General features: G+C 36.7%; 1 protein-coding gene across 1 annotated transcript in view; it reads left to right on the top strand.

The window, feature by feature from the left end:
- Nucleotides 1-5,065: 5,065 nt before the first annotated feature.
- Nucleotides 5,066-27,241, top strand: part of RXFP1 (relaxin family peptide receptor 1) — a 45,398-nt gene continuing 23,222 nt past the window's right edge. Inside the window, exons 1-2 of the mRNA XM_021539588.2 lie at nt 5,066-5,428; nt 21,765-21,920. Coding sequence (XP_021395263.1) covers nt 5,197-5,428; nt 21,765-21,920 — 388 coding nt within the window. The 5' untranslated portion in view covers nt 5,066-5,196. The remainder of the gene's footprint in view (nt 5,429-21,764; nt 21,921-27,241) is intronic.

Here is a 27,241-nt window from a genome sequence, read left to right as displayed (position 1 = left end):
ATGTATTGCCATTCTGCTATCACACATCAATTTCTCTGACTTTAAAGCTGACTTTGGTAATTGTCTAACACAAAGGTTTCATAGCTGAGTTACTGAAAGACCTTCTATTCTCAAAACTTTATATACTATATCTCTTTAGAATTTTATCAAAAAGTGGAATTTTTTATCAAAGTGGAATTTAATTGTAAATATTTATATGTCCAGTACTAGCTCATGTTCAAATGTGTAAATAAATTCCTAGTGAACATTTTATGAACTTTGCACTTTTGGTATTCAGCTATTCATACTTGGAGATCTGCCTTTTCTTCTAGAATCTTAGATGTTGTAAAACTGCATTTTTTTAAAAATTGCATTGCCTTAAATACGAAGGACAGAGGTTAACTTGGAAAGAGTCATATTGAAAAATCAAGGTAGAGTTAATCTTGCATCTTTCAGTCATATGCAGTTCTTGTAATGTTCCCAAATGTTATAATGACTAACCAAAGCCATTAACATCATACCTGTAATCATACACAGTCATAAAAATACTGTTACAATTTTTAATCAGTCAGAAGACTGGAAATGGCTGGTTAGGAAGAGGTATCATTAGCAAAGCTTAAATGTTTGGTTGTTTTTATAAATGTATTTTCAACATTTCAGCAGCAGTTTTGAGTCAGGCACACTGGTGAGGTTTTATTTAATTTAGTCAAAACACCCAGTTGGAAGAAACAGCTGGAGAAAACTGGGAAATAAGGGAGGAAATGAGCACGTTTACTCTGACTGTAGCCTTCTTCCCCAGCAGCTGTAGAAGGACAGCTGGGCAGGGTCACCAAAGCACCCAATGGCCGAGTGTACATTTGCAGAAGAGGGGAAAGCATTTCAGTGAGCTCAGAGCTAAATTATTTCTGCTTGTACACCATTGTCTTCAAGCAATATACTGTCCCATCCACAAAGAAAAGACATGTAAGGGGAAAACAGTCATCCATTAATCTCTTCTGTCTGCCTGTTTTTTGTGGAAAAGTGAAATTTATTGCCTGTGCTGCCCTCTGTAGCTGCAGTCTGAGACCTAGCAGCGGAGCTGTGATCACCCTGCAGCTGGGAGCTGACACTAAAGCCAAATTTTGTACAATATCTTTAGCTTAAAATAACTTGGCAGAACTGATTTCTGTTTTAAGACGCCTGGTGGATATACATTTCCACTGAAAAGTAAGTTTTTTGTGCTGCTCCTGTAGTAAAGCCTCCAGGTGAGAATATCTAGCTCAGTTTTCCCAACAGAGGAATGAGTATCCCTCCCCTTTCTCCAATGCAAGTGTCAGTAATCCCAGTTTAGCTGCAGCTGTGCTGATAAAAAGGGTCTGGAGAAGGAAGTGAGAAGTCAGGAGGTGCCTGCACAGGTAGCCTGGCCCATTAGGTTGGGTGTCCCAGGCTCTTCAGGTTTTGAGAGGTAGACCCTATTAAATCTCTGTAATTGTGAAATGGGAAGAGTAGTACTTTACAAAAAAGTAGTCCATTTTTACAGTACTGCTTGAGGCACAAGTGTATGAGATTGAGAGATAGATAAAGGTACTGTAGTGCAGCTTAATGTTTGGAAAGAGCTGCTGTAAATGAGGTCTTTTCTATCTTTCTGAGCTTAGACCTCTTAAGAGGTCCTTTAGTTTGCTTTGCTCTGAACTCAGGGAACCTGGATGTAGGTGTTAAATGAGGAACATATGCTCTGAAGGTAGAAGTTGTCCTGTAAAATATGAATGTCTTAATCTCAGTTGTACTGTTTGCAAAGTACACTGACAGCGCTTTGAATGCAGTGTAAATTAAATACAATTAAGCCAATTGTGCTTTCTTTCACAGCTAAATCTTTTGGATTGTAGGATTGATGGACATAATGAAGGATTTAGATTTTAAATGCTGTGTTCTGAAGCTTTATCTGTACATTAGTTACTCACATAGCTATAATATAAAACCTAGATTTTGGTGATCAAATGGTTGAGAAAACAAGTGGGTCAGTTGTGGGGCTGTCATTTCTAAGTATGAACTACAAAATCTTCATGACTGCAGATAGCAACATGGGCACAGTTTTACTTTCAGTGCTTCATCCTGCACTTTTTTGTGTTTCACTAGAAACACAGCAAAACAGCTGGCAATCTAGTCAGCATTTTCAGCTGAAATTTGCCTTGCCTAATGAGCAACTCTTCGTAATAAATCCACTATTGGCATAGCAATTGTCTTGTGGGTCTTTGATTTGATACATGATATATAGCATCTTTGAAAGCATTCCTAATTAATCCAAGAAAAATTCCAGCATTAGGAAAGAGCAGAAGCATAGCTGAGATCCATACTACTCACTCCTTGGATAAGCATGGCATCAGGTAGGCTTTGGCTGAATCTGTCTGCCTCATGTAGGCTAAAACAGAGATACAACTTTTCTCCTACCTGTACTGCATCTACTTAAAGCTTATCAGTTGTAGCATCGTGCCAGTTTGGTGTACAGTGTTTGTTAACCTTCAAAAGAGTAGCTGCAGCCTGCAGATAAGTAAACCTTTCTTCTTTGAGGTGAAAAAGAATCTTAACTTATTTCCTTTGTAACAGATTTAAAGCTTAGTGTATTTTTATTTTTAATAATGAAAATTACAATGGTGATGCATGCAGCTATGATTAATTTTGTGAAGTTCCTTCTACCTAGCATCTAATGTTAACAATAGAAAAAAGACTATAAGGTGTGCTGGAACTTCACTAGCAACTTATTTGGAAATGTCTAATAATTGCAGTTATTTAAATCTTAGTTCAAAATTTGATTATGAACACTTTGTCATAGACACATGAGGTGACTCTTCTTGGTAGCAAATGGCAATTATGTGCATTTAATGAGACATTAATGTATTCTGGTAGTTTGTGGTTTGGCACCATGTTGAATGTTTGGAGGGGGTTGTCCCCCACAGATGTGACAATTAAGTTCCTTCAGTTTAGATACTCTTTAGACTGAATTTTAATTATAGAACTGCTGTAAGTAGAAATAAAAGGAAATACTGACTATCCCAATTAAGTCTAATGTCTTCTCCAAGATGTTTGAAAAACATGCAATTCTGATGATTTATTTCTTTGCTGTGTAAGGAATTAGTCTATAAAGCCTATTGTTTTCTTGAAAAGAGTTCTTAAACACCAACATGCCATAGCTTTGTACATTTTAATCAGCAAGAAAATACTTACTGCCTTTCTAATACACAGACATGTTTCTTGTAATAAGAAGTAAAAATGCATTTAACTAAGGTAGGCCAAAACTACTTCTCAAAAGCTGGTGTCTCCTCCTTTTCCTGCTCTGCATTCCACAGTTCAGCAATGCGCGTGTTTGTAACTCTAGCGTATGCTGAGAGAATGGGCTGGAAACTGCTGCTGCTTCTGTTTGTGATATTATGAAAGTGCAAGAAGTTTAGAAGAGGGAAGATCTCAGTGGATTTTCCATAGAGCAAGTGTTTATTTGCAGCAAAATTAATGAGTATCTTGCTAAAGGTTCTTGAAAAAGAGGAAGGCTGAAAAGTGACAACTCCCACTAGGGCTGAGCTTCAGAAAGTATGTGTGAGTGGTATGTACCACATTTGGGGGTTTTCCCTGTTTACTCTGAGGTAGAATATCTTCAACTTTTGTAGTGGGTCAGATTGTTTTTTAAAGAAGCAGCTTGCTTGATTTATTACATTATCAGGTGAAAGGATCTAGTCCAAACACTTGTATGGTTCTTACATATCTCAAATAATTATGCTAGATCAGAAGCAGAAAGCTACAGAAGAAAATATACAAGGAAGAAAATCCTTTATTTATAATGTAAATTCTGTCTTACCCTGCACTGAAGAGGTAAAGCTTTTATTTTACTTTTCATTGGAAGAATATTTCACTTTTTATTCACTTTCTTGGTCCAATTTTTTCTTATGTTTTATCACCTTGAAAGAGTTTTCAGCAGAGACATTAACCCTAGAGTATGTAGGAGTTAGATTAACTCTTAAACAGTTGTTTGAAGCAAGTGTGATCTTAACTGATATGCTCAGAAGCTAGTCCTCACCTTATAAAAGAAATATTTTATGGTTGTCTAATCTTTTTGATCCATTTTTGCCTGTACATTGCTTATTACTGGTGCAGTTTGTTATAGAAGATGTCAAAGTATTTCTTGAGGTTTCCATAGACAACAACCTTTTTGTAAACCCTTCTCTTTTATATCAGAAATCAAGAGGCTGGCAGTTTATAATGCCTATTTTGTAGACAACTTTGCCATAGCAACAAAGACATTTCAACTGTGATAAATGTTTTTCTAATTTTCTAAATTCGCCATTTTATGGATGTGTTCTCATATGCGCATATTTCCTTAGTCAGAGAAGCTCTTTTCCTTCAGTACCTGACATAACTGCTCACAGGTTACTATTGCTTTCTGACCATTGGCATCCTGACATGATGGGTTTTTTTTCAAAAAAAACTTAAAAGTCTGAAACTCTTTGAGTCCACATAAAATTTAACTCCTCTCTCGAGTTCATCTCAACTGACCATCTTGTTTTGAAGTATGTCTTGCTGTACTGCAAAATGTTAGACTTCACATCATAAAATAGATTTTAAGTGTTGTGACTGTTTATGTAATGGGGAAAACCATGATCTACTGGTGACAGTAAAATCAAGGGCCAGATAGGAGTGTCTCAAAGTATTCAAGTAAGACAAAAATATAAAAAATAAATAATAAAAAACTTTTCCTCGTGAAGAATATGAATTTTGAACACTCCTCTTTGATCTTTCAGATTGTTTTCCTTAGTATTTGTCATGGAGAGTGGTAAGAGTGTAAAAGTAGTTACATGCTAATATTGGAAATAAATTACGTTTCTATATTTCAGTGAGTGTCTGGATTGCTACAAAGAGACTGTATTTATAAATTTCACTTCCCCTTAGTTGAAAAACCTCCAGGTTTTATCTAAACTACAGAAAACATTTGGTTTCAAACAGATTTGACTAAATAAAACTGTGCTTCTCAGACCTCTTGCAGCCTTGCAGTTTTAGGAAGAGAAAAAGAAGAAGGGAAAAAGGATTGGACTACTGATGCGAGTTCCTGGGACGTGGCTGTTTTGTGCAGCAGCAGCAGCCCTGCTTGGGGCAGAGCCGTGTCCATGCACACAGCCCAGCGGTGCTGCCACCGAGCAGATCGCAGCCCGTAAGGCAGAGCCCGGGGAGCCAGTGTGATCCTGGGAAACTTTCATGAGCCTGTGTGCCAGAGAGGGGGGAGAGGAGACCTGGAGCCAAGGCGAGCAGGAAGGGAGGCAGGGAGCTCTGCTCACGCTGCCGAGGCTCTCGGAGGCAGGCTGCGCGCAGCCCCCCGGCTGCCGGGCAGTCCCAAGGACAGCATCCATTGACTGCTCATCGAGCCCCCGAAGGACAGATATGACACCCAACTGCTGCTTCTACCTGCTCTTGCTCATTGGTACCAAGGGTAAGTGTCCCTGGCTCCCTTTCTTGTTTTGAACATTGCAAAGCAGACAGCTGATAAACTTCAGGAGCGGCTTTCTTTTAAAAACCATTATATCTCGGTGTTATTTTGCATTTCTTCATGTCAATTAGTTTTCAATAAAATCAAACCGTAATGCGGTCTCTCAAGGTTACTAGCTACATGTCAGGATCAGATGTTTTTTGCACTTAATGCCTTGAGTGTTACTATGAATAGTTATAAGCTGAAATTTAAAAACGACAAAGAGCTTAAAGATTGCATAAATACTTGCCGTAAATATTTATTGAAGACACCCGCAAAACTGACTTAACTCAGATGTCATGAAATCCAAATTTTAGACTCAGTTCAGTACTTTGAAGTGATACAGTGCAAGTGCTACTAGAATAGGTAGTTCTCAGAAGGCAGAATGTGTTAGGTAAAGGAAATTTTTAGCACGATAGGCAGTTTAACATACAAGAGGGAGACTGAATTCAATTTTAGTTTTCCTTCAGATGCAAATCAGTGTGGTGGGAGTTACACCAGACATACTGCTTACTTCAGTTGTGTTTTCTTCATTTCATTTGAGTACCCTGTTTGTAAGTGCTTCTTATGACTTGCTAAAGCTGTCCCTGTGAAGCTGCTGATGCTGATCTATATGTTGAACACTCCTAATTATAATAATTTTTTCAGTTGTAATTATTATAAATTGCTTTCTCTTGCACAACATCAATACTAAAGTAGTGTTTCATTGATTGCGTAGATGAAAATAGCTACTCTTTATAATATGAACAGTTTTGTTAACATAATAAGAGCAAAATGTTGAATTCTGTCATCTTTTGTAATGTGCAACAGCTTGTTCTCTTTCCTGTTTTTAAATGAAATAATTTTGGGTTCATGTGTTCGTAGGATGCTGTTTAAGATAAGATTTGTAAGGGTTATTGCCCCCACTAGGAGTTTGGGAAATAGAGCTCCATACACAGCTATTTTTCTAGTCGCAAAACTCAGTTAAATCAGTGAAAAAACTCTAAGCAGTTCCTGTATGGTTTAGAGGAATATATAATTGCAAGCTGCATGCATGAAAAAAACCTGTGATATTAATGTATTTGGAATTAAGAAAGCAACAATAATGATATAGTATCAAACCTGTGAGCAAGGTCTGGTTTCATATGCACCTGCATTTTCCATGAGCTATAATTCAAAATTTAAAGTAGTACTTCCAGTCATGCAGAATAAAGGCTAAGTGTTTTCAACAAATTAAGCCCTTCACATTACTGTTTTCTATGTCAAATCATTAAAACATAGAAACATTCATAAAATATATGCAAATTGTTCCTATAATTTCTCCTGTTAAATTAGTCTCTGCTATGGAGTTTATTAAACATATTGGAATATATTAAAGCATACTGCAAAATAGAATAGCAGATGAGGATTGTGAATGACTACAAGCCTACTAGTTATGATGGCCATTACCTTTTTAGGTTAATACATCATATATAGTGTATTATATTTAAGAGAAAACCACATGGCTCATCTAGATTTCTTAAAGTGAGGAGTGAATTCATAGATTAAAGCGTATTCATGCCTGGAGTCTCTGGCACCTGTTAGTACTCTATTTTGCACCAAAATTAGTTCCTGTTTAGTGTCACATCTCCTCACCTTGCTCAGTGAACTGTTCACAGTTTCACTGCCTTTCAGAGTTTTAGCCAGCAATGCAAATTATAACCATACCTACAAGCTGCTGATTTCATCTGCTCAATAGACATCAAGTTCAGCTGTGTTTTGTTGTGATTTTCATGTTTAGTGCTGGTATTTTTTTTAATTTCTAAAAAGTCACAGATCCTTCTAATTCTTTAAAAAGTAAAATAAGGAGTATATATTGTATAAAAGCTACGCATTTGATTTACCTGGATCCATTCAATTCAATAGCTGAAGTTCAATCACTGTTTTTACTCTCTTCCTTGAGATCTTTCATTAAATCTTTGTGTGTGTGTGTGTGTATGAAAAGCTTTTCCCTCCAAAATCTAAGTAATCAAATGCATTCAAGCAATCCATCTTTGTATGCATTGGCAACCACCTGCCTGTTTTACCAAGTGGAATTCACCATCCCAGGTAGAGCTTTCTATGAAAACAAAGCTTTCTATGAAAACAAATCTCTGTCATGATTTTTGTCAGCACAGCAGCAGTGATTATAACATGGAGATAAGTAAATTCAGAATCCAGCTGTGGAACTGGCAGTGCTGGATGTGTAGCCAGGATGAACTTCTGCCTGGGTGGGTCACCCCCCTTGCAAAGCTTGGGCAGGTCACTTCAGTGTGTGGCTGGCATTGCACTGGCTGCTGCTGCATCTTTTCTCTTAGGAAAATAATCAGCTGTACCTGCTGCAACCATGCAGGGCACAGTTGTGCCTCCAGAGTCCCTTTGATTGGCTTTCTGGGGACAAAAGCTTTTTTATCCTCCTGGACCTTGGCTAAGTGACAGAATCTCAAACAATTCATTTATCAATCATTAAGCAAAACAGAAGAACATTAGTAGTGAACAGTATTCAAAGTGAGTTCCAAAAGAGATTTGGCAGGTTCCTTGTGAAAAACAATTACAACTCTTACAAGTTAACCCTTTATGTTCTGTGCGTCTACCTGATGCTTCCAATCCTATTTCTGCTTGTACCTCCAGCCCCTTTAACCTCCTCAGTCTGTTCTCCCATCATATTTTTTCCATCCTTTACCCTCGCATTAAAATTCCAAGGACAACTTTCTTTAAACCATCTGAATCTCATTGCTTGTTCTGGTACTTCATGCAGGTGACAGCTGTTTTCAAGGCCAAGATCTTTTATACCAAATGCTTTCTGTTAAATGTGGGAAAGAGACAAGCCTGAATCCTTCAGAAAATTACAAGTTTATGATTGTGCTCCTGTTTACATAGTTTGTAGCATATTTTAAGATTCCTTCCAGATTTCTAAATAGGAAAGTGAAATTACTTCAGCCTTTGCACAAGCTCAAATTATCATTGTGTAATAATAATATTGGGTTATTTCTTTCATTTAACTTGGTCATTAATCTGTCTGGCTTTCCTGTACTTAGAAGAACAATGTTCATCTTGTGAATATACATGTGCATAACATGAAAATCCGTATATTTGTAGAATATTGGGGATGCAAGCTAGATTTCCTGAGTAAAATTTACCCTAGTATCAGTTAGAAGGTAGTGAAAATTCTACGCAACAGTGAACTGGAGCTTTGAAGGTTAGATCCTGCATCTGCTGCTTGGACAAGAATGTTTTTGCCACTTTGTTAACAGCCCCAGAAGCTACCCAAGTTGAAAACCTTTATTGACTGTTGATAGCAACTCTAGCAGACTTGAACCATTTGCGCTGAAATTTCATGTGCAATCTATAGATCTTGAACAAGAAGACAAGCAAAAACTTTATCAAAATTTTTTTCTGAATATGACGAATCATTATTTTGCCTACACTGATCAATTTGGATAATCTTGTATTACACAAAGCATTTTCTTAAACAGTACTTTTAAGTACTCTACCATATCACTGTGCCCGAGAGACAATCCTCTGACGGGCCATCCCACTACAGCTGATGAGGCTGCTCAAGCCTGGTTGCAGTAAAGTAAAAATAACCTTTTCTAATAGATGTTGCTTGCTGCTAGTGTGACGCTCAGAGGATCTGTCACCAGTCATCTCAGCATGCATTTTCTCTTGACTGCCATGACTTTGAAGCCATCACATCAGACTTTGAAATGACTAGTGCAAGGCTGGGGGGCAGGAGAAGCTGAGGGGATCAGTCATAATTGTTGTGTCTGAAAGACAGAGGAGGTGAAAATGTATTAGGAAGGACTGGAAAAGGATGATGAAAGCAGAGACAAAAGGGACAGGTAGATGGGACAATGGAGCAGAGAGTTGAGGGAAAAGACTCATAATGCTACTTGGAAAGGGAAGTGGAAATCAGGAGGACTATTAATCTGGGAGAGTAGAAACTGAGGACAGGGATGTGAGAGAGGGAGCCAGCAGGGAACAGAAAGTTAATTAAAGCAGAAGGATAGGGAGTTCTGAGAGAGGTGACTGAACATCTGAAGAATGAAGTCAGAGGATGGTGAGATCAGAACCAGGATTCTCTACAGAAAGGAGATGAGATGATGGGAAGTAGGTAGTGATCAGACAAGAAAGGATGGGAGTGAAGCCGCTAGGGTGAGGCAAAGATGAGCCTGAGCAGAAAAAGGAGCTGTGCTTGGTAGGGTGAGCTCTGTATTGCAAAGCCAGAACAAAGCCCAAGATTGTCCTGTGACTTACTGACTTCTTTCAAAATGTCTCCTCCAGAGCAGCACCTCTGCTCAGAGGCTGGTAATCAGCACTGTCAGATCACTCTCCCCTCTCAACAAACAGAGGTCTGGAGAGCTAAGGGATCTGAACTAGTGATGCAGCATGGTGTCCTGTTACAAAATGCTGGAGAGAAACTGATTTCCTCTTCTAATAACAAATGTTACCTATGTCAGAGAAAGTTATTAATTTTGTAAACTCAATCCTTAGGAATTTAGGCAAAGGCCACAATTTGTGCTGTGTGGCCATACTAAATTTTCTTCCTATTGTAACTCCACAAAGCCACATGTTTTGTGTCCTGCATTAAAAGGATGAATCAAAAATTTTGGTGAATTATGTGTGGTCCCTTCTTCATTTGCTGTAGAAGATTAAGAAAATGTGGATGAGGCTGGGGATTACAAAATTAAGACCATTTCATGAAAGCAACAGAACTCTGCTGTGGAAAACTTTTTCCTATTTCTTGCTCCTAAAGCCTTACAACTGGATAAAAATTATATAGCAGATCTCCTAGGGGTTTTGGTTTGATCATCCTGATATGGCAGTGTTGATTACATGGCTGCCACTGACATCGCTAAAAGCTGTGCTCTAAGTAATCTGTGAAACTGACTGATTCAGAAAATAAAAGCCTCAAATTGGCAGAAGCCCTTGCATACATATGTTAATGTTCAGCTCCCCATCTGGGCAATAATATCATATTCTAAACTGTAGTCTAAGTAATCTCTGAAGACTTATAAGTGGGGAGCCTAATTATTGTAGCAGTATGAGGAACCAATTAGGAATTTAAAATTGTGGCTTCTAAGTGGTTAAACTGTAGACTAAAGAGCAAGATGCCAGTAATACACTAGAAGACTAATCAAGGCATAGATAAAATACCTTCAGTAATATAGTGTGGTGTGTTGTGTGTGTGTGTGTAATATAGTGAAGTGTGTTATCAGAAATGTATGAGATATAAAGATCTTGAGTTGGAATTCAGATGTAGACTATATGCTGCTAATAACAGATGTTGCATATAAAGTGGCTGTGTATAAGCAAAGAAGTAATGCAGAGTCTTGTGCTCACTCCCTGCTGTGTCTCCCTCAATGCTCATGAGGGATCCAGCATGCTGGTGTGACAGAGCAAGACAAATACACCAGAAGGAAAGGCTGATGGGGAAACAGGGTTTGAAGGAGTCTCAGGAGCCATCAGCTGTGGCCTGATGGGGAGATCCAGCCCTGGGAGGACAGGCTGAGTTCATGTCTGGGTGTGAGGGCAGGCAGGCAGTGGGAAGAAGAGCCCAGCAGCAGTGACCCTGATGCTGAGGGATCTGTGCATGGGAGATGACTTAGCAGAGCTTATCCAGAGAGGATGTTAAATCACCCAGTGCCCTATAGCACAGTTCATGGTGTTCCACATGGCTGTTCTGTATCAGTCCTAAGGCTTTATTTGGTCAAAATGGTCTGTCTCAGTCAAGTCAGTGTTTCCTCCAGAGAAGAGCAAGTGTCAATACTGCAGTAGGAGTGGGAGAGACTGTGCAGTCACTGAGGCTCAAAGATATGCACAAGTTGTTCAAAGCAGGTGAACATTACCTCTTGGAGAAATAACTGGCTTGACCTGGAAGAAGAGACTTTTCCCATCACAGACCTCATTGTCAATATTATGCTCAACATAGGGAAAAAGGCATAGTGCTTGGAAGTGTGGAAGTGGTATTTTTAAACTTAGAAATATATTTTTGCCCTTTTTTTTAAAGTTTCAATTAAAAAGAAGAATAGATAGGAATAGATCAGCTCTGCTTTGGATAGGCTAAGAGCAGCATTCCTTAATGAAACTTCCCACATCATAGTTAAAGCCAAAAGTTGTGTGTATGGGGAAGAAAAGGACTAAATCATTAATTTAAAAGCCACATGATTGAATGTCTTGATTAGTCTGGAGTACTTAATAGCAATACAGTTGACAAAGATAATCTGCATCTTTTAGAAGTTTTATTCAAGGAGGCCTATCTACCATAAAAAGCACCTCTTGACCTCATTTCTTGGACTCCGATTCCATGTAAAACATATGATTCAACTGTTATGTAGTCTTACCTAGAAATTATAGACACTGGTTTTCAGAAGTGAATTCTTTTCTAATAATCAAGTAACACTGCAAATGTGCATTTATAAATCTTGCTTTTTCTTCAATATGGATTCTCAGCACCATGCAGAATGAGTACAGGCAAATTTCTACTTTTTCTGAAAACATATCAGAAATAAGTATTAAATAGTTTGTTTTTCTACACCCCTAAGACTTAGATGTCACAGGAGGTCTTTCTTTTTCTTAAAATGGTTTGGCAAAAATAAAACACCTTGTACATCTTTCTGTTCTATCACTATTTGGTTAAATTTTCATTTTTTCTTTTTAAGTCTTTCATTTACATATTCACTGCTTTCACATAATAATTTAACTAGATTGGTTTCTTGGTTTCTAGATTGGTTCCACAGAGCAGGCTCTCACTGCTGGCAATGAGAAAACAGTGTCAGGAGCAGACATCATCCTCTTTTATGTTAGATGAAATAGCATGAAATGAAGAGAAGGAGGAACTATGTGGAGGTTAAATCCACAGCAATCCACACAAAGATATTGCTTAGCCGAAGTGCATCCAAAAGGGAGCCACACTTCTGAATGCTGTTTCTTGTTATATTTTCTAATTTGGATATCCAAACTTCCAAATATGTGCTGGTAATGGGATATTTCTTTATGTACATTGATAAATGCGTAAAATCTACAAGTTATCATTTAAAGATCTATTGTTCTTAATCTGCATGCACATTTTGATGCAACATGCAAAAGAAGAAGTAAGTCAGATGTCTCTGGTCATGGGGTCCAAACAGCTGGATTACATGATCTCAGAGGCTTTTTCCAGCCTAAATGGGTCCCCAGTTCTGTGGTTTAACCAGCTAACATTATTCACTTCACGAAGGTCAGAAATCCTATTAACCTGAGATAATTTCTGTTTTAAGTGCTTAACTGAAGTGTCAAAACTTTTAGTGGTGAGTTATGTGTACTCATAGTAGAATACAGCAGAGAATGGAAAACTTGTGATATTTAAAGCAAAGAAGAGATTAATGAGTTAGAATCCAACAATAATGCATTTATTTAAGCACATTCTGCAAACTGATTTTTCTCAAAATAGTTCTGTGAGGTCTTAGAAAACAGATTTGCTAAAATCTGCTAAAATATTTTACTTCAAAACAGAACAAGGGGTTCCATATTTTATAATACTTCAGGAGGGTGGAATCTTGTAGGGCACAAGGCACAGCCACCTCCCAAATCTAAACTTGTAGCTCTATATTCAATTTAAATTCTTAATAGTTATAAATAATTCTTAGTAAAAAAGGTATGTGAATTAATAAAATATATCAGACAGTCCTGTCTCCAGCTGACCAAGAAATAATGTATTTTCATTGCTACAAGATTAATCTTGAGTATGCTTCAGAGCTTCACTTCAAATTATGCTGGCTTAGTTTCATTGTAAGAACTATTATTGCAATCCTTTTAGTCGTTACTAAAACCACAATAAAGGGAGAAAAAATAAAAAGAGAAAAAAAACAGATTATGTTTCATATTTCAAATACAGTGTTAGGGCTCCCAAAACACTTTTTTTTTTCTCTGTCTGGAGTCTTATAAAAAGCATAACTGAGATTATTTTTTAAAGACTTACTTGACATTGATAGTGGAATCTGAAATTGCAGCTGATGTCCAGCTTGCTTAGCTCTAGTGCCTCTGTAGCAAAATAAGAGACTAGAGAGCAAAAGAAGACAGAGAAAGAGATAATAGAATCTCCCACTGCCACTCTTCAGGTTCTTTTCCTCAGACTGTTTGGGCTGGCTGTTCTCAAACCTGTTTTTCTACCATCAGCACTGCAAGATCTTCATTCTACATTTTGTGGGTTTGTCTCTCCATCCCAAGAACATACCAAAGTTGGGATAAATTGCATAACTTAGCTGTAATTTCTGTTTTGGGGTGGGGGTGAGAGTGTAGATACTTCACAGGAAAGAATGGAAGACAGGCTTGCCCTTTTTGACAGAAGAAAATTTAGGCAATTGGTTATGATCTTTTAGGTTTTTTCTGCCTTGAGGACAAGTTAATGATACCCAGGTAATTCTTTGCTGCTCTGTTCTTTTGAAAATAATGTGTTTTCAGAAAATCCTGTAATCTGAATATCACCAAGTAATTTCCATGTTCATTGCCTTTTTAATTTCATTCCCGTTTCTCATTGCAGCTTTCTCTTAAGGCTTTGCTACAAATATTTTCTGTCTCATCTGCTGGATTTCTTTTTGCTTCCATGCATGAATGCACATGTAGGCAAACTTCCTCCTGTATATGATATTGTGTCATGAAGTCACTTAAATCTGCCTTTTGTTTATGGAAACTTAAGAGAAATATTACAAATGTCTGTTGTTTGTAATTTAAAGAATTTAGTTTTCACTAGTCAGTGTTTCACTTTTGCTTACTTTATGCATGGCTGACTGGATTAACTTGCTCAGAACAGCAAGCTCAAAATTAATTTCCTTATAGTAATCTCTACTGTCCTTAAGTATTGAAATTCAGAATGCTGAATTCTAGATGAGGTGAATTATTGTTGCTTGAGAGACACTAATTGATTAATAAACATCTGTCCTTAATTTTTTGGCTAAAGTAAATTTTCTGTTACTGGATTGCTCAGATTAAAAAAAAAAAATAAAGAACATTCATTCATGTACTACTAGGTTATAAAATACAAAAATAATTGTAAGATAACTGGCAAACACCGCAATAGAAGAAACCGTTTACCCTAGGATTACATAATTTAAAAAATGCCATTCCAGGTATGAAGCTTCAGAGGTCTTTTTTAATTGTTTTTTTTTTATTACATATGTTCAAATCATTACCTCATAAATGCTGTGTTCCAAATGAGGGAAAAAAAAAAAACATTACTTGCCACAAACTTCTTTTCCCTTTGGGGCTCCAAGAACCAGGCTAAACACACCCAATAGTGATTGTGAGAACGAATTAACTCCTGGGAGAGCAGTTTCCTTTATTATGATGGTTAATCCTTCCCTTTCCAGGCCTTCCAGGTGGGATGGTACTGACTAGTACTGTGTATTTAACACATTTGGATTGGTGCCTTCATTTCTATTCAATACCTAACACCACTTGAACAAAACCCCAGTGTTTCATATGGCCAGCCTTCGACTTGATATTGCTCTGCTGTGAGAAAGAAATTAGTGAAATTGAGAAGTTACACTAAGGCAAAAAACACGGGGGCAAAGGAAAGCTTACCTTGATGTACTTTCTATTGGAAATCATGTCAGAATATGGAACTAGAACTTGTTTCTAAACAGAAATTGTAATCAGATATAATTTAAATTCTGTTTATTTGGGGAGAGGAAAAAGAGTGGAGCAATAGAAAGGTATGACTGTTCATTAATTTGTGGCTTTGTTAGATATTGTGCTGAACCCTCATCCTCTGGGAAAGCCCTACAAAATTGGAGGGTTTGGATGGAACTAATTTTACTTCATATTGGGGTTTTTAGAGCTATTATCCCTTTCAGTTCTTTATGCACACCAGAATCTTTTTATTCTGTGCAATCAGAACAAAACAACAAATTAATAAAAGGTATAAAATCCAAATCCTGTGGCAATGTGCCATGTCACCAGTCTGAGTTGTTCTACTGGCAGTTTCCAGCTCTGGAGTGGATTTATCTGGCAGTTAGACAACAAGGATCTTCCAACCCTCTAACTGGATTAACTAGACTGAATTATCTGTGGCATAACTGATAACTAGTGATGTTGTTGTGAGATCGGAGGTGGTATTTTCAAAAAAGATAGCACAAATTTTCTGCTTTGGAAAATGCTTCTGAAATGAAAGCATTGTGTAATCCACAGCAAGATATGAAGGTACTTTATGAAATTAAAATCCAAGATAATTATCAGATTGGCATGCAAGAGTCATATTATATGCACCATTTTTGCTAAAACCCATTGCACTGTATTTTGTTTAATGGAAGCAAATATAAACATATCTGTGTGGTTCAAGCACTCCTAGAGCGACATCTAATATAGTTTGCTAAAGATAAATGTAATGCAATGAAACTGAAAGTGTATTTCTGGTTGCAAAAGTAATAGCTAAATATAAAAAAAATTGCTAGTGTTTTAGAAATGAATCTGTCATTCTGAATAAATTACACTGTGTCACTTGCACCCAATCAAACCTAAAATTAAAAACATAATACATATGCAATATGTACATTTAGAAAATGTTATGGACTTCAGGGCTGGACAACTATGGAACCAAAGCGGAGGCGCAAATTACAGAAAAGGCAGTGTGGTAATAACAGTTAAATTACATTTCTGTGAGTGCCCTGTACAGCTATTTAAATCCTTTAAGCCATAGACACTTTGTCTCAAGGATTAATGCCAAAGAATCTATTGCCACTAGACCAAGGTCTATTTTGGTATACAAATTTTGCCCAAGATTTTACCCCAAGTGTGTGTATATTAACAGCAGTAAAGTACAAGTGTATAAACTCTGTTTTGTTCTTGTATGAAACTGGAATCTATTTTCATTATGTTATTTATGGACAGTTTAAATTTTAGTTTTATTGACATTTAATAATATGAGATGCCTGTTAAATTTTCCCAGATATCACTAGAAAGCTTCTCCAAAAAAACGCATTTTAGGAGAGTCTTTATAAAATTACATGATGAAAAAAAAAAACCTATTCTCACTGATAAAGTTATAATGAGTTAAATGAAATTATGCAGAAGTCAACTTTTTTTTTCTGTCTGAAATACAGTGGACTAACTTCATCCTTGTCTCAGTAATACATTACTCAAAAATCCTTTGTTTAGTGGGAAGAAGCGGAAAATTCTGAACAAAACCAGGAAAATTAATCTAAGAATGAACTCCATTTCTTCATTCACTTCTACCTATTGTTGTAATGGTCAAATTCAGACAAATTATTTTTTAAAAATACCATTTTAACCTGTTGTATGTTCTTTTCTGTTATTTGGTGATTCAAATGCATCTGATCAAAGCTGGTCAGTCACTAGTCACCTCCATTCTTTGTGAATTAATTAAACATCTTGTAAGTTAAAGTAATTCATAGCTGTAAACTCTTATAATCTTTTTCTAATTATTCATCTTTACAAATGAAGGTAATGGGCCTATGAGATTTGTTCTTCATTATGCTAAAGGTTTTCTAAAGCCATTTCACATGCCCTTAATATACCATTCAACAAAATGGGATAAATTTTAATCACTGTCAGCTTGAAGTATTCAAGCTAGCACAAAAATTACAGGTAAAATCAATTTTAACTTCAATATTTTATGAGTTGCTTCTGTTTTATTAGAACAAAACATTCTGTATCAAAGCAAGACTATTTTCAGTCTTCTGTTTCTCCAGCCCATCTCCCACTGTGTCTAGAAGTACAGCAACTAAAAAATGTTATGTAAGATTGGAAAAGTGTCACCCATTTTTCATGAGTGCATTTCAAGATCTTGGGCTTCTGTAGGTAGAATAATTTTCCATCAGAAAAATACAGGGTGGATTCTTCCATAATCACTCCTTGGTTCCTGGCATTTAAGGAGCCTTTTTAAAAAGCAATTGGATTTCCCCAACCCTTTTGAAGTGCTAACTCAAAGTGAGAGAAAACAAGTCAGCTTATTTGGCTGATGGAATTTATGAGTCATTTTGGATTCATGACACTGGATTTCATGTCATTCAAATTCTTGAAAAGACAAAAATATTTTCCTGGTATTATGATATGCCTTTTTTTGAACTGATATGTGGCACAGTTGAGACTGGTGTGACTAGTGGGTACCAAGCAATGAGTGATGCCTTTGGTTGGTTTCAGTGCTCATGACTCACTCCCACCAGCCCAGAACTGTTCCCTTTAAGGAGTCATGCTCGCCTGTTTTATGGAACCTACAAGTGTTAAGTCTGTGTTCTTATTGTGCATGTGCCTTATTTGGTTTCTCAAACAGCACTTGTGACCCAATCACTGTATTTCAAAAAATGCACAAAACTAGCAAGCCTAATTAATCAATTTAGTTGGAAGCCAATCCGTGGTGTCCTGGGAACATCTTGTTCTTGGCTTTCCCAAATGCGTTCCTTCTTTCTATTTCATTTTATGACTGTTTAAAGAGGAGCTGTCATGTTCTTTCCCCAGTGATTCTGCATCCATGCAACAGAGTAAAAAGCCTTATCCTCTTTACTAGATGACAACCAAATTCATGCTTATTCCTTTAGCAAAGGAAAGCAGAGTTAACTTAGTCATATATTTAAAGACAAGCTGTGAAAATTATCCACTTTCCTCATTGCCACACGCGTCTTATAGCAATAAGCATCTCAAAGCAGCCAGTCTGGACAAGTTAAAAAGGTGCACAACAGGAATTCTTGTTTTCATTTTGAAAATTTGAGATTAATCTGGGGTATTGCAGGGGACCCTAAATATACAACAGCCAGAAATATTTAATTTGCACTATCATGAACATGCTGCTAAGTTGAACATTTTTCTATATTTGCACTATCATGAACATGCTTGTAAGTTAAACATTTTTCTATATTGAGACAAGAGACAGAAAGAGGTTTTTTTGTGGTTTTTCTGTTTGTACTGATACCAGCTAACCTATTTCTTTGCTCTTTGTTCTTGGAATATTGCAAATATTTTAATATTTTTGCTTAACATTACGAAAAGAAATTTTCTGGTACAGAATATCTGAAATGTGTGCAATTATCTCTATGTCACAGGAAGCCTGGAGATAATTTTCTTTATGAGGTATACAAAGAAGAGGCTCCTTTACTTGGTATCTATAAAAGCAAACCTTCTAATAAGCAAGTCTGTCGTGTGTTTATCACTTTTCATCTTTCAGCTGCTAAAAAAAAGGGACAAACAAGATATGAGAAGAGTGGTTCAATTTTTTCATAGTGGAAAATCAATCAAATGTAGAAAAGCCAACAACTTTAATACCACATGACAAAGATGGAGTGATAGATCATTATCTTGTCATGGTGAACTCCAATGTCAGTAAATTCTTTATTTGCAGAACAGTAACCATATTTTTTAATAGCTGTTGTTGCAGTGCTATCCTCGTCCATTTTCCTCACATAAAAGACCAAAATTAAATTTCCTCAATCCAAAAGATAATTGTTTGAATATTATCTAGCATTTTACAACAGTTTTTACTGTCTTATCTCCTGTCTACCTTTGTCAGCTTTACCAAATATTTCCCCAGAGAACTGGGGGCTTTTCCATACATAAATCTCCTGCAATCAGCAGGGTCCAAACTTCTGTCTTTTTTTGCCTAAACAAAGTGATGTTAACAAGTCAGTGGACAAAGACCAGTGCTTTCACTGATTTTACAGCTGGGATGAAGTTGTTGAGTTTTGAAGCTGTGTTGTCTCCTTTCCCAGGCAGATATTTACATGCCAGGGTACTCCAACATAGCACAAATTAATAACGCAGAGATTCAGAATAGATATCATCAAGGCTATAAATGTACAGAGAATTCAAAACTTTGACCATCGTGAGGGACTTATTCTTTCTGGCAAAGTACAGATTTCTAAAATGAAACAGTAAATTCATTATTAGTTCAGGGATTAATATTATTTGAATAGTTAATAATAATTTTTGGAACATGCTGTGAAAGTCAGCATGATTGAATGATACTGTGAGAAGATAAATCCTTTATTCGAAATTTAAACTGCATGGAGATCAGCCCCTTTAAGCACAAGGTTCACATCAGTCTAAATATGTCTTTAGCATGTAGAATTAAAAGCTTGATAAAATGCGAGAGGTTTTTTGATAGTCTGTTTGGGATGTTTTCATTTATGGTGGTTTTTTCCATACTGGTATCTCTTACCAATGTTTTGGTAGGTACTCAGACTGTATCACTTAAGGGAGCCTCAGTTGCCTGTTCAGCCTTTTGCAAAGAAAGAGACCTAAGACAATAAGTAGTACACATACACTGCTTAACAATATGCCTACATAAGCTTTTCTTGCTACTTCTTTTTGGGTGGAACAAGTTAATCATAATGTTCTGAATACAAGCACAGAGCAGCAGAGAAATTCATGAACAATATAAAGTGTGAATTTTATTTTTTTGTGCAAGTGTGAATTCACCCTTTGTCTAGGACGTAGCTAAACTTTTGGTACCTACACATAAAAGTCTTAAGGAGCTGATGTTCTTTGAGTAATTGCATGGGTTATATACTTGTGGATAAAAGGAAATCAACTTTTCTGCATCATTCAGTGGTGGTTAGTATACAACTTTCTATTCAGGATGCTTCTGACAGCAAGGATAACTCTGCACATATAGAGGATATTTATCTCCATTTTCTGTAGCTACAGCTCTTACACTCCAATTTTTCAGAGTTGTAAACATTGTCAAGGGCTTAACTGGAATTAAGTTTTTCTGGAAGGGATTTTTTTATGAATCTGAAATACTTGACTGAATTTCAGGTGATTTTCTCAAGAGAAAAATGAGTGCAAAAAATCAGATGTTGTCCAAGAACATTCCTTGTTATTCTGGGGAAGTTTTGTGAAAGATTTATATTTTGTCTTTGAAAATAGCCCAGAAAAATAGTTGCATGTTTCAGAATTAGCAGTTTTTCTACCAGAACAAGCTTCACATCACAGTTAATAAAGTTTGTAGAGAGTATTTGAAGTGCCCTAAAATCACAATGAAATTTAAAATAAAATCTGTATTTTGGTTTTTTTTTGTGACAGTATGCATTAGGTCAAATGGTAGCTCTAATAAGAAAGCGATACTCTTTTTTGAAAGAGCTTTAAAAATTAAATCAGGAGACCGTTGGAGAAAGGTACTGGGTAGGTTTAGGGAAGCTTTGGAAATGAAGACCACTGGATTGTGTTCTGTCCTGATGATGCTTTTCTCCATTTCCAGCATGTTGTGCACTGAACAAATTTAATTCTAGTGTAATTTTAAACCCTCTCCATAGTATGCTCTTGGGAAGAAGCTGGTCTTGTACAACAAGCAATCTGACTTGGCATCCTGCAATCCATCACAGAAGCAGTAGTTAAATCACATTTTTTGGGGGAAAAAAAATGGTGATGGTAGAATTGTCCCTCAGGTGCACTGGTGGGACTGCTAAGGCATCATGCCTCTGCAAATGTGAGTGATTGCAGCTGCTGCAGCACACAGAACTGAACAGAGGACAGGCTGGGTCCTGCAGCCACCCTGGCTGTCCCTTATCAGCATCCCTCTACCTTTCCCCTCAGCACTGCATGAATGAAGTCCTGTGTTCTCTGAAGTTCCTTCCTGGAAAGCATGGGCTCAGCAGAACAGCATCTGTGTATCTAAACTTCACATTGATATGTTCTGAGCAATATCACCACAGCTTTTTGATCAGACTGACAGCTCTTCTGAAGGATTCATAATTGGCCCCTTCATGATGTCTTACTAAATTTTCAGCAAAACTGTGTCACAGATTTAATCCTAGTTGCCTTGTTCTTTGATCCTTGATCCATTTACACCAAGTTTCTTTAAAATTAGAATATAATCAAACACATATAGATCTGACTTTGTTTAAAGGGGCTTATCTATCTGGGTCTAAAGTTTTAGCACAAATTAATGTCATAGAATGGTTTGGGTTGGAAGGGACCCTAAAGATCATCTAGCTCCAACCACCCTTCCATAGGCAGAGATACCTATAGCTTATCTGGTATATTGTTATAATAAATAGTGAAACAATCCTTTAAAATCGTGGCCTTAGGTAATTTGTCTTGTATCATTAACATTTTGATCTTATTCTGAGGAAGAATAGGGAGGAATTACCTGTTTGCTTTATATCAAAGGAAATTTTAATTAGCTAACAATATAAAATATTTTGCCAAGTTTAATAAGTACTTAATATAGTGTTTTAATTTCATCTCCAATGAATTAATACATTTCTGTTGCTTCATATTCACATTCAAATGTAAATGAGTACTTACAGAGGCATAATATCAAATACTTTTAAACACATCATAAAACAAACATATTTTTTCTGTTCCCATTTAGTCATCTGTGACTCTTTGGAAGATCATGTTTCTGGAGCTGTCACCAGGTGCCCCCTGGGCTACTTTCCATGTGGCAACATCACAAAGTGTTTGCCCCAGCAGCTGCACTGTAATGGTGAGGATGACTGCGGCAATCGGGCTGACGAAGACAACTGTGGTACGTGGCTGCGACTTTGCTTCGTGTCTTGCTCATGTAGTCACTGAAACCCAGGCAGTGCTCACACCAAACAGGAGGCTGTGCAGTGTCAGCAATAGGAAAATTACATGTTTTGCAGGGGTTGCAGTAGGTCTGCTTTAGCTAATAAAGCCACCTTCTTTCCTTAGCAAATCATGTGCTAGGGAAAGAAGAATGGGCTGCATTTTTCTTTGTATATGGTATCAGTTATCAGTATCCAATTTTTTCCCTGCTTTGAACCTCTTTGTACATGTTATTTTGATGTCTAAAAATGGATCTTTCAAAGATGTGTTCTCCAACAGAGTTTATGAAAAGCTTAATGTGACTTAATGCAGGAAACATAATTTAGAAAAATTTTCAAGGTTCTTCAGAAATTATTTATGTCCTAATTTGGGAAACATGTGCATCGGTAAGTGTACTGTCCAAGCTGAATTATCAGCAGGCTTTGGTGGTTGAAAATGTAAAAATCTCAGGGCATACACATAGTCAGGTCACTTGTGCATGCTGTTTTGATCCTTGTCACTCCTAGCCCCTCTGGATAGTAGCTGTGATCTTCTCCTGGCTTGTAGGCTTTGGCTTTACCTCTCCTGCAAACCAGGTAGGGCCAGGGCTTTGCATGGGCACTTACCTGTCCATGCTGCTTCTTTGTGAACATGGCCCTGGCACAGCTTTTGTCTATGCTGAGTAGCATCTCTCATGCAGTGTTTGGACACAGCTCTGAGGTGGCACAGACATGGGACAGTCTGGAAAGGGACCCCTATGTTCTGTGAGGAGAGAGCTTCACCATTTGGTTGTGCGCTAAGAACACAGGGAGAGAAAATTGGCCCTAGCACATTTTATTTACTGTTGTTACTTCCAGCCTGGCTATTTCAGAGGTGCCCTCCAGAGCTGCTGATCCATGGAAGATGGGGGAAGTAGGCTTCCTACTCCTTACAGTTTTCCTGTAGCCATGGCGGGCAGGCAGGTGCACCATGCTCTGCCTCACACGCTGCCTCCAGCTCCCAGAGCCAAGCAGCTGAACTGTTTGTCCCAGACAGGCATGTTGCCATCAGATCTGGGTGGGGGGACTGAGAAGAATTAAAATATTAAGTAAAAATACCCTGCGATGTATACTGAAAGAAATTTTCTGAAAGAAATTTCAAACAAAATATGGTAAAGGTATTTTTCACCAGCACTCTCAGTAAAGCCAATGAGGTTTTGAAAGTAGTTGTTCTCATTGCATGTGAAGATGATTTGTGTACCTATGTGAAGATTCTTATTATTATACCTATTCTATTTCAGGGTCTTAATCCATATTAAAGTGATTTTTAATTCTAATCCCATATAGAGGACCTGCACCATTTTGTAGTTTTTTATGGTTTGCTGGTGCTACAAACCTACTTTCTGCTGTAAATAGTCAAAGTCCTGAACAAAAACTGTTTGCTCTGTTTTTTCTGAGTCATCTTGACCTACAGTAGCAGAAATTGCCAGTGATGATTCCTGCACATGTTTAAGTCCAAGGAGAATAAACAATTGCTTTATCAATTTTTCATTTCTGTATAATACCACAAAGTCTATCATAAAAGGACTTGCTGAAAGATACAGCTTAATATGATGCTAATATGATGCCCATTACACAGTTTTCTAATGGGAGGTACAAGACAGTATAGGATCATAGAATTTTTTAGGTAGGAAAAAAATTTAAGATCATTGAGACCATTTATCAAAGAGCTCTTTGCATCTCATCTTATTACTGACACAGAACTGAGATATTCTTGGTTTATGAATAACCAATTTCAAAAATTCAATTAGAAGTAACATGGGTAGTCAGTGAGCAGGGAGATTACTGGAAGAAGTGATTTAGTACTGAACCCTGAAGCAATGAATAACAAAGTCCTTAGTAATGCCTTATTGTTCTTCTATAGAAATGAACATACAAGACAATTCAGCTGTGATATTGAATCCCTTTCTGTGTATTGTAATTCAAGAATGAGCTAATCTTGATTTTTGAAAACTTAAATTACAAAAGATGAAGAGTCATTGTATGGGCCTACAGGGAAGAACTATGCCACTTGTGTTTTTCTCATATCTTGACCCCCTCTTCTCACTTAGAAATGCATTAGTGTAATATTCAGCAGTAATGTTTTCTCAAAAATTGGTATTGCAGCCATACTTTGTTGTACAGTTAAAGAAATAGTCACTTCTTTGTCTGAGTATATGGAATGTTCTGAGGAGATTTTCTGCAATGATTCCACACATAGTAAGTGGGGAGATCTTTGTGGGGTAACTCTGGTTTTGATTATTCATCTTAGTTAAAATAGAAGAAAAGGGGCCTCAATAATTAGTTCCTGAGACACAGAAACCATATGTCTTTGTTTTTCCCACCACTCCTAGGATCTCTTCAAGATGCCTGCCTCATGCCAGCAGTTATATCTGGCTCCTTCTCCCCATTTTTTTTAAAGTTTACAACTAGTTTTCAGTTAAAGTCATTGGTATTGGTTACAGAAAAGAAATTAAAAATTAAGTTATTCAAGTGTAGTAATTGCTTCATTCAGTGCCATGGAAATTTTAATCTTGTCCATTAAGTATTCTAATTAAATAGCTCAACTTTTCAGTTCCTGAACACTTTTGCATCAATTTGAGGAACTCTGAGGTGACCAATCTACAGGATTAAACCCAACAAGTGCAGGAGGGGAAAAAAAAAATCTACGTAGACCCTCAAAGCAGTTCAAAAATACCCCTTTTTTTTAGTGCATGTATTTCAAACAAAGCTAGGTAAACAAACTGTTTCACTAACAGTAATGATAAAGCACCATCTAAAGTCTGCAGTAAAACCAGCCTATATAGCATGGAAATGTAAAGTAAAATATGTTATTAGAAGTTTTACTCAAACTGTCTTGTATTGGTTCCTTTCTTCTTTTAGTGAACAAATTTGTCTCATTCCCAACTTTATTTCTATAAGGAAATTATAGTTGTAATCTTTGCAAGATTATATTTGTAAGAAATTATTGTTGTAAAAAATTGTTGTAGTCTCTGAGGTTATTTGCAGTATTAATCTTGCCTCAGGCACTGTGTGCCTGGTAACAGCAAAATATGATTATGAATATTTCAAATGAACCAAATCCTCACTGAGACATGCGTTTTCAAAAGTGCTGTGATCAATGCTCATTATCCAGATTAGGCACACAAAGATTTGTGGTGCCCTCTTCAATTCTGCTTCCTCTTGCACTTCCACCCTCCTTTCCACATCCAAATAATAAACATAAAAATAAGGTCCTGAGTAGTGAAGATCTCAAATTAGGATCATAGGTAGAGTCAGGAACAGAGTCAGAATTCCGTGTTAGTGTTTAACCTCAGGGCATGGATATCCTGCTTGCCAGCTCAGCCTCAGCATTTCTTCCACTTCTGGAAAGGAGTGAATTATAGCTGATATTTCACACTTGAGCGGAGCCACTCATGTCTGAAAATTCATGCCTTTGCCACCAAGTTTTCTTTCCAAAAATCAATAAAATACTGTGTGCTATACCCTAATGGGCAAGAGCTTGAGGCAATGTAGTAAACTGCAATAAGAGAAGGCAGCTGGCAATTTATCATGCCTGCAGTGATGGGAGGCTCTGCCTGAACGATGGATGGATAACCTTAAATATGCATGGAAAATGTAATCTCACCTTTTGAACTTGAAAACATAGTCCACTAAGAGGAAAAAAGTATCTCTGCAAATCTGTCGTGAAAATAATATTTTAAAATAAAAATAATTTAAAGTTTTGTAATTTGTCATAAAGCTTATGGTTTTGAGAAATGTCCTTTTTTAGACTCAAAAGAGCAGTAAATTTTAGTCTGCTGTTCTGCTCCATCCTTGCTAAAGTACTGAGTTCTTAATTAGGCTGAGGACATTGTGATGCAATTTAGCCTCTATCATGTTTCACTTGGAGTTATTTTTGTATCTGTTTGCAAAATTCAAAATTTGTAGGGAAATAAGAGATGGCAATTTCAGCATCCTTCTGTCCCAAGCTTGTTTAAAGATCAAATTGGCAAAGCAGAGCAAGTTTGATACTGTTTAGACCTAGTATCTTCAATATCAAACATAATGGCTTCAGCCTGACTTTCCAGGGAAGAGCTTTTCCCATTTATTTACAGCTGTAAGGTTTAAATCTGTAGCTACTTGGCATTTATAGATGGGAGGTTACAACTTTTGTTTACTTCATTGCTTTTTAAACATGTCCAAGGATAAATAGGCATAATCACAAATTCTGCTCATATAATGTCATGGCAGTGTTGACACGGAAATTGTTCCTAAAATAAGTAACAAATATTTCTCACATTGAAGACATTACTGCTGCAATGTGACTGTTCATGCAGTCTAAACAGTCTCTAGGAAATCTCTTTGATGTCCACTGGCATACTAAATGTGCCAGGTACATATTCCCAAGTACAAATTCATGGAAAGAAGAGTTTTGAGATTTCTGCCTTCACAGTGATGTTTAATGATAAAACAAAACCAAAATTAATAATAGATAAAAATAATGGGTGATTAATGCAAAACAAAAATAACAGAACAACAATATTTATGATATAGATTTGCACTGCGCCCACGTGTGTTTTCTCATTACAAGGTGTGTGTTTCTTTAGGTGAACAAATCTTGACTCGCAAAGTATTGGAAAAAAAAATATGAAAAATTAATCATAACATAAATGTACTCCATGCATTTGGAAGAAGACAGCTAACACTGCCAGCAATGATCAATGGTTATTTCTGTTTTCAAAATACCTAGAATAGTTTTGGACACAGCCAAAACAGTTCTTTCATATGCTCTTAATTAAATATTTTTATTGTATTAATAATTTATTTATAATAAGTTGTTTTATTACTTTATTATATTTATTATTTTATTATTAAATATTCTCTTTTTTTGAAATTCTCTGATATGCCTTCTACTTAGAGGGCTGAATAAGCAAGTTTTTCTTCCTAGATGAGGGTCAGGTTTCCCTGACTAAAAATCCTACTATTGATTGCAGTGATAAAAGCACAATGTTCTCAGTCAAACAACTTTTGTGGAATTATCTCTGCTGGATACAACACAGGGTCAGTTGCCATTTTGTAGTCATAACATACTAATTAAAAATTGCTGCAAAAATTCTTAATGCAGGTATATTTTGAGAGACTGCATAGATATTTTTCCTGCCTGATTTTCTAAGACCATTGTTACAATATCTTTTCTCATATTCCATACATTCTGCTGGGTCATCAGCACAATTTGATCATCAGAACTGTAAATTAGCTGTGCTGGTTATATGATGCCAGTTATTTGGGGAGAAGCCTCCCA

Source organism: Lonchura striata, chromosome 4 (genome assembly GCF_046129695.1).
Source record: "Lonchura striata isolate bLonStr1 chromosome 4, bLonStr1.mat, whole genome shotgun sequence".
In the NCBI taxonomy this organism is placed as follows: domain Eukaryota; kingdom Metazoa; phylum Chordata; class Aves; order Passeriformes; family Estrildidae; genus Lonchura; species Lonchura striata.
This window is presented reverse-complemented; position numbering and strand designations above follow the sequence as displayed.